The sequence below is a fragment of the Salvia hispanica genome, chromosome 1, assembly GCF_023119035.1.
Source record: "Salvia hispanica cultivar TCC Black 2014 chromosome 1, UniMelb_Shisp_WGS_1.0, whole genome shotgun sequence".
In the NCBI taxonomy this organism is placed as follows: domain Eukaryota; kingdom Viridiplantae; phylum Streptophyta; class Magnoliopsida; order Lamiales; family Lamiaceae; genus Salvia; species Salvia hispanica.
Genome location: NC_062965.1, coordinates 1,750,531 through 1,762,825, shown reverse-complemented (window position 1 = coordinate 1,762,825; position 12,295 = coordinate 1,750,531). Strand labels below are relative to the sequence as shown.

General features: G+C 41.2%; 1 protein-coding gene and 1 pseudogene across 1 annotated transcript in view; one reads left to right on the top strand and one right to left on the bottom strand.

Annotated features, from left to right (window-relative positions):
- Window positions 1-4,174, top strand: part of LOC125211981 (eukaryotic translation initiation factor 2 subunit alpha homolog) — a 4,591-nt gene extending 417 nt beyond the window's left edge. The window contains exon 2 of the mRNA XM_048111965.1: window positions 4,027-4,174. Coding sequence (XP_047967922.1) covers window positions 4,027-4,174 — 148 coding nt within the window. The remainder of the gene's footprint in view (window positions 1-4,026) is intronic.
- Window positions 4,175-6,145: 1,971 nt separating this feature from the next.
- Window positions 6,146-9,827, bottom strand: LOC125211899 (annotated as a pseudogene).
- Window positions 9,828-12,295: the final 2,468 nt, after the last annotated feature.

Sequence of the window (12,295 nt, the reverse complement as noted above, 5' to 3'; positions counted from 1 at the left end):
TAGAAAGTAGAAAAGAATTTTTAAAATTAGAAAGTGCTATTCGACTGGACTAAATAAACAAAGGTGCATATTCTTGTGATAAAGAGTACAATATAACTAAGAAAGGAAATAAAAAATGAGAAAATTAGGTGAGATTTACAAAGTGTATTATGTATAATTGGATATCCTTAATTTGTGAAGTGCATATAAATTATGGGTAATGTTCAAAACTGTGTGATATGAACATAAATTCACAAACACTCAACTTCTTAGTCCTCAATAGTGTGGATCTCCTTTATGAATGTCATGGCATACTCCATGTCTTTACCAATATTAATTTTAATCTCAAATTCTTATGGTAAAACTTTTACTAGCTAGGGAATGAAGTTTAGATATAATGGAATAAAAACGTTGTATAGTAAAATAGTTCCCAAGTCTGGTAGAAGTAATAATTCTTTAGCTTGGAGCCATGTTTATTAATAAAGTCAAGTTATTTTTAATAATTCATGTTCCTAAATTTGTGTGGGCCAAGTTTTATCGAGGCCCATACAAAAAAAAAGAAGGCCCAAATAATGAAAGGTCAAATGTGGAAGTAAAAAATTGAAATTTCACTTATTTGTCGAATTAGAAATCTTAAGTCTCTTTCTTTACACAAATATGGATGTGAGATGGAATAGTAAAAGTATGAATTTTTGTTTTTATCCGTACAGCTTCTGTGAATTTCAAGGTTAGAAAGATGTTTCGCATCCGCAATGGTGCTTAGCCAAGAATAGCCAGTCATTCTCTCCCCGCCACGTCGCAACACTAAAAATCCACCGCCACATCAGATTTAGTCACCCAATAGCCACCGCAATAAAAATAATTCAAAATATACTACATTTACGAATTAAAATTACGATTAAAATATGAATTAAATTTACGACACGTATACGGGAAATTTATCCATTCCATTAAAAAAAGTACAAAGATTTTAAAAAAAAGTACATGATCTTTTTTTTTAAAAAAGGGCTTCAACACACGAGCCCCGCCACTCTACTCCTCATCGCCGTGCGCCGCCGTGCCGCCACCGCCCGTGGTATTCGAGCCCACGTCGAAACCCGCTAGCCGTGCCCTCGCGATTTCCAAATCAACCCGCATGCTCTCAAGCATCTCGTGAAGAAACATCTTCTCCGTGGGTCAGTGGCGTCTTCCACTTTGGAAGACCTTGTACATCCGATCCGCGTATGGTTACGCGAATGGAGAGTGTACTCGAGTGGGCGGGTGGGAGGGCGGAGGACGGACCTCGTGGAGCGATAGGGGATCTCCCCTCGCAGCCTCGCTGCGCCCGCTTCGTCCAACCGGCGGGGCCGACCGCAAATGAAGGAGGGATGGAAATCCTCGCATTCGGGAGGTCGTGGGATCCGCCGCCGCGCCGTTGTAGTCGCCGCTATAGTTCGGCCGCTTCTTCGGCCACCGCCGTCGCACTCCGCCGAACTTCGGAGTCCTTCAAGAATAGAAGCACTCCCTGATAGGTGAACTCCTTATACTTCCCCGCAGGGAACCGACTCCGCGGCGATCCTCCGGCGCGTCCCTCATTCCGCCCACTACCGAGCCGACGGAGGGCGTTGGCGTACACCGAAAACGGCCCACCGCGGCCCCGTGCGCCCCACCCTTCCGACCTCCCGGCTGAAGTTCTTCCCGTGCGGGCAGGCCTCCTATAGGCAGCTCGATCTTCGCCATGTTGCGACCGCGGTTGTTCGCAACCCGGATCGCCGCACACCTCCAACCACCCCTAGCACCCCGGGCGTACTCATCCTCCGTCCACTTCCTCCGGCCGTGGTGTCGCACAGCGGGCTGCGATGACTCGCCGACCGCCTTGGCCTTCCCCTTCCCTCGTCTTCTTCTTCGGGGCGCCCGCTCTGAACGGAGTATCATCTTCCCGAGATCGATCTCATATCATGCAATGACAAGGTCATCGCCAGGAACCGCGTCTCCCCGGGGCGACGTGTAGACGAAGCCGTCAAAAATCAAGCGAGGGCCCATATACCGTGTCCCTCCCGGTGACCCCGCACCCTCGCATCCCGGATGCATACCGTGTTGCATCCCCGCATCCCGCCCCGCCACATCATCCCCATCATCCGCTCGCAAAGATTCGCGATCGGGGCATACCCTACCCGGCGCGCGACGCCCGCGCCTCGGCATCCCCGGCATACCCCGTGTTCCTCCCGCGACCGCCATCATCCCATCATCTTATTCCAAGGGATGTTAAATCCCGGCCCATCTCGCCCCCATCCGCATCCTACAGTACCGTGGAGTTCGAGATCCACTCGCCGTGGATCGGACTCGTTGTTGTGATCTATCGCCGATGATGCTCTTGTACGTAAAGCTAGAGAGAGAGAAAACTCGTAAAACAAGTGGTGCAAATGAAAATGAAACGAAAATCGCAGGTTTTTTTTTTTTTAAAACAAAATAGGCGCCGCCGATCGCTGCCGCCTACCAATCGGCCAGCCCACGCCGATCGGCTCACCGGTATACCCTCGCCGCTTCCAATGGTTCGGCTAGCCGATCAGCCAGCGCAAGAATCGCTAGCTGTCGCTAGCCGACCATTGCGGATGCTCTAAAAAATTTATTTGTGCTTGCACATTCTTTTTCTTCATTGTTTTGTTTCATGAAACTTTGCAAATATTTGTTGGACAAGTTATAGAGACGAATCTTAAATGACACCATTTATATTTGTTGGACACATGTAATTTTTTTTATTTGGCGATTACTTTGGTGCAATTTCCCATGATAAAAAGTCCAAACAAATTTAAATTCTTAAGCATTGTAGTAATATGCTAAATCTCATGATCTTATACTACACATGTAATTCTAGTGCTTTATATTCCTCTCCATCATTAACCATCTTATTGAGTACCTCTTATTGATGCAGTTCTAGCCGACGAGCTTAAAAGTCACGGCCTCGGAATAACTTGATATTCACATAGGACTTGAGAAACGGGCAAAGGAATCAAACATAGGATTCTGTTAGAGGTGTGTTGATGTATAATGAATTTTGGTCATCGGAGTATTTACATTTTTTATTTCCTTTTCATTTTAGGTTTTGCAAATCATATAATTATTTTTGAAGTCAGATTTTGGTATTGAATAAAAGTTAAGGTTTCAAGAAACTATGATGTGATGTGTAATCAGATATAATCAGTGCATTTGAGAGTGTTTTGTCTGATTCATTTGGATATATAGGTTGATATTGAAGCTAAGAACAGAGTTCTGGAGTCAGAAAAGAAGATCGAAGTTCTAGATTTCTCCATAGACTTTTTACGAGTACCAACTCCAGAACGTGTCATGATCGCCTTCACATCAAGCACTCCATGATCTCAATGGTTTTGATTGTTTGTAGTGTTTTCCATGCTTTGGATTATTGGTTGGTTTTTATGTTGTTCCAATCCCACATGAATCTAGACGAATTTTATGGACAAACTCTAATTCATCTTCGTTATTCATTAGCTATAGTCCCTGTCTATGAGTTTTCCTGTTTAATTGCTATGTGTTGATGCATCTATAGTTACATACATAGATGTTACCATCAATGATTAGGACTTAGATATGTGTTTAGCTAATCTTATCTGAATATTGTCAAGTATGTTCAATGCTAGATGAATAAAACCATTACACCATCTTTATAGATTGGAATTAGTTAAGTTGATGGAGCTCTGGATTTATCTACAAACGTGTTGGGAATGACAGTGTTTTCATAATTTTAATGTGTTCAACTATACTTTATTTTATAAGCTTATAAACTTGAATGGAATGAATTAGCACATTTACAAGGGACAATGAAAGGAGGAAGTATATATATTTAAATGATTTGTATATATATATATGTATGTAAACTTAGCTAGAGACTAACATCATGTTATTGGCATCACCTAACAACATTTATATGTACCTTTTATGTATCTCCAAACCACATCCCTCCGTCGTCTTTCCACGTCTCATTTCCATGGGAAAACAGCATCACTCCACTCAAGAGACCTGTAGTTGATTGCTCACTTTCTTCGGTCTCAGGGCTTCATCGCGTTTCCTCTGCCATGGAAGAAATGAGATCCTCCCACGATTGGGATCTCCTACTCGAGACGTGTTTGGCTTCTGTTCGGAGGGCCCAGGCGGGGCCAACATTAGTGTTCCCAAACTGGAGCTCCCCCAAGCTGCCTGATGAGTAGCTGTGCAACGTGTGATCTGGTGAACTGTGCCACCATCATCGTGGCCACGATGCTGAGTACCTGGAACTGGACTCATCTGATCCTTAGCCCTTCCATCTAGTGTAAAACAACAACAAAGTGGAGAGATTATGTGAATCAATCGCATTTAGGTTGCGAAAGTAAGAGGAAGTTTACCTATGTGGACAGGCGACTCCAGTGTTTGGGTGGAAAGGAGAAGGGATGTGTGAGAACGGATGCCGATGACACACTTTTGTGGTTGAAAGAGGGAGATATCGCCTGCACCATATGTTTTTTTGGGAATAGACCCCAACACCTTAGTGTGATAATTTAATGCTATCCATCCATAATAAGCTTCCTTCACACCTGTGATAGTCTTAACCATTCCTTTTTGCATAAGAAAGGCGACCTCTTCAGGATCAGCCAAGCATTCTCAAGCAGCCATTCAGAATCTGAACTCCTCCAACTGTAGCATGAAGAAAAAGAGAGGTACGACTATGTGAGTTTTTCAGGAATTTGGTTCTCAGCCCATTCAGTTAGAGGTTTAATTGCCTTTTGCAACCCAGAAATGTTATGCACCAATTTGTCAAACCCGGGCTCCGTCTCCCACTCTGGGCAAGTGGCAACAGAGGAATCTTCAGGCAGAGATTTTAATGATATAGGAAGATTGTTGTCCTTTCCGTGACTGATATACAAAGACACGTGTTCCAGTGCTACCACAGTCTACGACAACATAGAAAAAGTTACAAGAAGTAGCGACCAAATGTAAGATCTACACTCATTAAATGCTAGGAACTAATGCAAAATGATAAAAGAAGTCCTGCAGAATCCACATGGTAAAATTTGTCGTGTCAATCGATGAAGGTGAATCATTTATGGACTAAAAGACTACAGAGCATACATACCAGTTTTTCCATGACTTAGAAAAGAATCTTAGGATTTAATCTGAATGAAATTAAATCAAATCATGCCTCATTTTCTCAATTCCTAGAACTAGAAATAAGCTTACAGCTCGCTAAGTGAATCTGAGGATCTTATGTCACCTAGCAAGTATACAGATGGTCAGTAACTCAACCTGATTTAAACACCAAATCTTTCCAATTTCCAGAACTAGAAATAGAAAGTCAGTTCGTAATAACCAGCCCCTAGAGCTTCAACTTAGTGCAACACAACTCAGCAAACATGAGATTTAAGAAAATTAAGTAGTATTTAGTTACTAAATGTTGAAATAAAAAAGTAGGAACGAAATAAAGTGTTTGATTTTTGCCAAAAAATAAAATGACTCACTTACCTTGGATCGTTTAAAGAAGTACGGATTACTTAACAAGAGGCAACGAACTTGTCGCCACCATCATCGTGGCCACGATGCTGAGTACCTGGAACTGGACTTATCCAGAAAGTTAAACAATGCAAATAATTAAGAGATATCAGTCACACAGAAATGGAAGATGGAATCTTGATATCGATTCCAGCAGCAGCTCCCTAATTCTGATAAGCTGTTATATCGTTGGAAAAATCCACGATGCTGAACCCTTTTCACAACTCATTCATCCACAGAGATGGAATTAGCATATCTTTAACCGAGCAGTACTCACAGTTCAAGATTCCAATAATAACAATAGTAATCATCAATTCAACCCAGATATTTTCACATCAGAGATCACTGAACCAGCCAAATGTAACAGCAAAATGTTGGCAGCCTCTGAATTTACATACTAATATCCTGTTTAATGTGTGCCTTACAGTTAAGCTTGATCCTGAATTATTTCCTTAGTTTCTCGTGTTCTTATATTTTAACAACCAAATAAGAACTTTTACACTCTTTTACACTCAAACTATCTATTAAAATACTAACTAGTACCACAACATAACATCCGACTAGATTAGCCTATAACTTTTTTGGTAACAGTTTCTTAACCAAATCAAATAAGAAACACTATCTTTGCCTTCCCTTCGTAGAGGTTCAATCAGCATCCTAAAAGTGGTAGCGCCAAGTGTGCATCCCCTCTTGCAATCATCTCTTTCAAGACAAAAGTCACATGTTCCATCTTGCTCCTTTTGAGGAAGAGCTTGAAGACATAAATATTGTAAGTCACATTGTTGGGCCAACACCCCTTGATCACCATTTGCACCATCAAATCCTTAGCCTCTCCTATCCTTACTTCACACAGGGCAAAAATAAGAATTGTATATATCACAACATTAGGCAAGCAACCTTTGTTTTCCATGGTATAACATGGATAATGCTTCATCAATACGATGAGCATTGCACAAACCATGTAACAAGACTCCATAAGTTGTTGTATTAGGATAAACTTGTAGAGCTTCCATCTCTTTGAACAACTTCAAGCCCTCTTTCACATCGACCATCATTGAAATAAAGCCTCCAACATTATGTTGTAAGAAATGACATCGCGCTTCAACCCTTTGACGAATCATGGTAAAAAAGATGACAAACCTCATCAATTCGTCCTATTTTACAGTACCCGTTCATCAAACTACTGTAGCTTGTAACATCAGGCTTGATGCCGGATTTCATTGCTAGTTGGAAAATGTTTCTAGCCTTATCCATTTCACCTGTAAACAATATCCATTAATCAGCGCACTGCTTAATATTTACAATGTCGGGTTGAACATCAATTTCCCTCATCTTGACCAGCATATGCTCAGCCTCTTCCATCCTTCCCTCTCGGCTGAAACCATCTACAAAAATACACAAGTGACCACATTTGGGAAGACTTTATTCGATATCATCTTCCTTAACATGTCTTCAGCCCTCTCTTCCGTCTACTATGATTGCATAACCCCCCCAATTATTGAAGTATATGCCACAACATCGGGTGAAATCCCCTTATCACCCAAGGTGGATCGTCGACCTTTCTATCTTTGCACTAGCCATCAATAACTATGCTATAAGCATAAACATTAGGTTTGTAGTTTCCCATTTCCAATCGACTAAGCAATTCAAGTGCCTGAAAAGTACCTCCAGCTTTGCATAACCCATTAAGCATAGTAGCATACGTATATTCATCGGGAGTGCACAGTTGCTCCGCAGACAACCTCCAACACAGCTTTGCTGCCTCTGGGATCCTTCTGACCAATAAAAGCCCTTTGATGAGAGTGGTAAAAGTGACCACATTAGGCTTATACCCACGCTTGAAGAAACTGCCTAAAATAGCAAATCCAAAATCAGGTCTTTTCAGTCGGCAAGAAGCAATTGATGACAATAGTAGAAGGTGCAGTGATCTCTGACACACCCGTTTGAAGCATTTTGTCGAACAGGTGAAGTGCAAGTGTGTATTGCCGATCTGGAATTCTTGGGTCAATTTGGGAAGTTTTCTGGATGTCTATTGTAGAATTAAAATCTTAGGTTCAGTAGAAGAAAATAGGAACACGAAGTGTGCGGTTCATTAAAATCTTGTTTTCATTTAATATCAACTAAATAATTTCCAATATTTTAATAAAATTATCAAATTTTCATTTATTTGTATTTTACTGTAATTGATTATGAAATACTCTCTCCGTTTCTAGAGAATACAACTTTTTAAGTTTGAGGTATAATGCTGATATTGGTAAAGTAAGAGAGATGTAGAGAAGAATCCATCTGATATGGATTAGTAATGAATGAGTCTCACTATATTGGAAAAGAAAATAGTTTTAAAGTTAAAAAATGCATATTTTTATGGGATGGATAAAAAAAATAGAGGGTGCATATTCTTTTGGATAGAAGGAGTACATCATAACTAAGAAAAGAAATAAAAAATTAGAAAATTAGGTGAGATTTACAAAGTGTATTATGTATAATTGTATATCCTTAATTTGTTAATTGCTTATAAATTATGTGCAATGTTCAAAACTGTGTGATGTCCTTTATGAATATTATGTCACACTTCGTATCTTTACCACTTCATATCTCTACCAATGTTAATTTTAATCTCAAATTCTTTGGTAAAACTTTTTATAGAGCAAAGGAATGAAGTTTAGACATAATGAAATAAAAACATTGCATATGGTGAAATAGTTCTAAGAATGCAGTAAAAGTAATGCTACCTCCAGTCACACGAAAATTTCTTCTGTTTACTTCAAATAGCGGGTTTTAAAGAAATTTAATGGAGAGAGTGAGTTGAAAAAGTTGATGGGATGTGGAGTCGTACACAAAGTATTAGTTTTATAATAAAATATGAGTAGGAATGAGTTAGTGGAATATGAGTCATTATGAAAATAGTAAAAGTGAAGTATATCCAATTTTCGAGATGAGATGGAAATAGTAAGCGTATCGGAAATTTCGGGGACGGAGGTAAGTAATTATTTAACCCAGAAACCCATGTTTTTAATAAAGTCAAGTTAATATTAAGGGCACTCCCAATAGTCTCTAAAAGCTCGCCTTCTCACTGCTCACTGCCACATGTTCCACCTTGACACCATAATTTATCCCAGTTTTTAGCCAACTTTTAGCCAAGCTTGCTCCAAATGGTTTCTCCACTTATTTCTCCCTTATTTCTCCACCCCAACTCAACATTTCATTTTTACATCATTACTAATTTAATTATTTTATTTTTTTGTATATATTAAAAGCTAGCTAAATTTAATTTATAAGACAAAACAAATAGTAATAAAAAGTTCATTGTATTAAACATTGATAAACATTAAAGCAATGAAAATTAATAAAAAAAAAATAGTACGGCGATGGAAAAAAAATTTAAAATTGAAAAAAATTCAAGGGCGGTGGGCGCGGTTTCTGTTGCCTGATTCTTGATCATATCGTGTTGTAGTGCTCGATGGGCCTCCTTTTGGTGTATGTCCATGAACGCCTTGAACCGTTCATGTTCGTTGTGCGGTACACCCGAGGCGGCTCGGACTCGGTTGAGACACGTGACTCGATGATGCAACACGGTGTCGTTGGTGACGTTGAGGACGCCTCGTGTTCATCCTCGATGATCATGTTATGCATGATGATGCATGCATACATGATGTCGGCAATATCCCCCTAGTAGTAAAAGCGCGTCGGGCCCCTTTACCGGTGCAAATCGTGATTGGAGCACCCCAAACGCCCTCTCCACATCCTTGCGGCGCAGACTCTTGCGCTCGGGCAAAATACTTTCTACTATCTTCGTGGGCATCTGATCGTCTTCAAAAACACGGGCCATTGCGGATAGATGCCGTCGACCGGTAGTACCCCATGTTATGCACATTGCCATTGGCCGTGAATTCGATGGAGGGCTAACCGTTGACCCGCTCGTTGAAAAGGGCGAGGAATTGAGAACATTTAGGTCGTTGTTCGACCGGCTATCCAAAATAAGCATGCCAAATCCAAAGCGTTGGTCGGCAACGGCTTAGAATGATGGTGGGATGCATACCTTTGTAGCCGGTAGTGAGGCAGCCTCGCCATGCGGTTGGGCGGTTCTTCCTCTTGCCGTGCATACGGTCGATCTTTGCCGAGCATCCCGGAAAGCCGTGGGTCCTCCAGTGCCAATCCAACGAGGCGCACTCAGCTGCGTCCGAGAAGCGAAGGTAGTGCCCCCAAATATCTCTCGCAGGCCCGACAAAATTCTTCGGGCACTCGTTGCGATCGTCTCGCCGCATTGAGATACTCATCGAACATGTCGGCGGACCCTCCATATGCCAATTGTCGGATGGCAACGAGTGCATTTCTGCGGGGGCGATAGGCCGAGCTTCCCTGTGGCGTCTCGGGGCTGGAAGTCGGGGTAACGCAGGACAACGCATTAACAATGCGGGAAGAGGAGCGGCGCATCTCGAATCGCGACGAAATACATCTGCCGGATAACGTGGTTCCTCGGCAAAATAATCGGCGAACAGCCGATCGTGCCCACCGCGTGGTCGCGGGGATGTATCGGCGCCGCTCTTGGGTTGGCCGTTGGGATGGCTGCTGCATTCGAGCAAGCTCGCTTTGTATGAAATGGGAGATATAGTTGTTGATTGGGTTGTTGGCGAAACCCGCGACATCCCATCCGGTGGGAGCGGGAGGTACCTCCTCTTCGGAAGAAGAATGAGATATCTCCTCGTCGGACCGAGAATGAGAAGATGATTCAGGAATTCATTAAATATAGATGGAGAGAGAGAAAATAAATGAAGAGAGCAAAAGGGATGAGGATGAGGAGAGAATGAAGAGAGAAAAGGGATGAGGATGGGGAGAGAATGAAGAGAATGTGTGTATTTATAGAGGGGAAAATAAACAAAAAACAAAAAACAAAAACTATTTTTATCGCGAATTATCGCCCACGGTGGTCGGCGATAATTCGGCGATAAGCGGCGATTTTTCGGGAGTTGGCGTTAATTCGGTAGAATTAACGCTGAATTATGCAATTCGCCCTAACGCCGGCGATAATGCGCGACCCTAACGCCCTAACCATTGGGAGTGCTCTAATAATTCATGTTCCTAAATATGAAACGTTTATTTTTAAGCATGAGATTTTATGCTTACTTATTTTGTGTGTTAATGAAAAGATAGAAAAGTAAAGAGAGGAAAAATAGAGATGATGTTATTTCCATTTTAGGAAATATTCCATTTTTAATGGTATAACCAAAAAGAAAAATGTTTCATGTTTAGTTGAATGAGAGGGAGTACTTATTATTGAGCCACAACCATGGTATTTGATTTCATAATTTTTTATTATTTATATGTTTATTTAAATAGTGATATTTGTAAAATAAAAAATAAATTATTGAAAATTTGAAAATTAATTAATTAAAAATAAACAATTATTGTAATCCTACTTAATGCAATTCAATGATTACAAATCTAAATGGGATTAATAAAACTTAATTAAAGATTAATGAAAAAAAAACACAATAAAATTTACATCAAGGATAATGTACTATCATGGACGATATCAGCCATCATCTTCTTCACAAACAAGTGAAGAAAATGAAATCATACTATCATGCTTCTCGTCCTTTAATGGTGTAGGGATCAGATCACTCGGGATTCGCTAATTACCGGGACCTCTTTTATTGATTGGGTTACGAGGCAGGCTAATCTCAGAAGTTACAAGCCAAGTACAAAGGTGTTACAAGATTACAAGTAATCTAGCCAGCGACATATCTAACTATTACAGAGATATTGAACCTAATTTGAGCCCTAACTATTCCAAGATTTCAACCAATCGGAATCCAAGTTCTTGTCCAATTAGTACCGACACTCAAGTAGATAGATCGAGTGAACCAACACAAGATCCTTTCGGATCTAAGTAACAACAAGTAAATGCAACTAAAGCCAGAATAGTAAGGATATGGCTCGGTCACAACGGTGACTATACTAGGCCAAGGACCTCCCCACACGCTTCGACCACAAGTCATACGATGAGAAACCTTTGAATGCTAGGTCGGGAAACCCTAGCCACACCGAATGCCACTCAGACTATCAGAACACCTCACGTCACGAAACTCACAAGATCCTCACAAGTTCTCACTTGAACGCCAAACTTCACCAGATTCAAACCCTAAGTAAGAATCCTTCAAGTACTCTGTTGGAAACCGAGAAAGTCTCCAAACTCACGATCTAAAAGGATAGGACCCACTAAAACAAGGATCAATCGGTGTAACCCAAAGATCGAGGAGTTCATCGGTGAAGTCGCTTTAAAACAAGAGAGAGAAAGAAGAGAGAAGGCGGAGAGAATTCGGAAACAAAGAGAGGTGAGTGGTTGATTAGGGTAAGTGAGAGTCGGCCTCTCACTTAACAAACACAACACAGGATCAACGGCCACAAGCGGGATCCGGGTGAGAGTCCCACGTGGCAAGCATCGGTGCAGCCTGGGTAAGTAATGGATCAAGCCAAGTTGGGCCACCATCACACAAACATTGGGCCACAGCATTTAATCAACTTGGGGCAGACCCAAAACTTAATTAAATACTCAAGGTCCAATTAAAGTAGACCACAGATATTCAACAAATGGCATTTCACGTCAGCGTAATATGGCTCTTACAATCAAACACATCAATACTACTTTTGAGTGTGTGAACAAAGGGCAACAGAACTTGGCATTCAAAGCATGGTTGTGAATGCACCTGTTGTTGCTGTTGTTGCTCATACTTCCGTTGAGACGGATTCGTTCAGTTTTGATCCAATCTTTATTGGAAGAGATGATGATCTGCCTAAA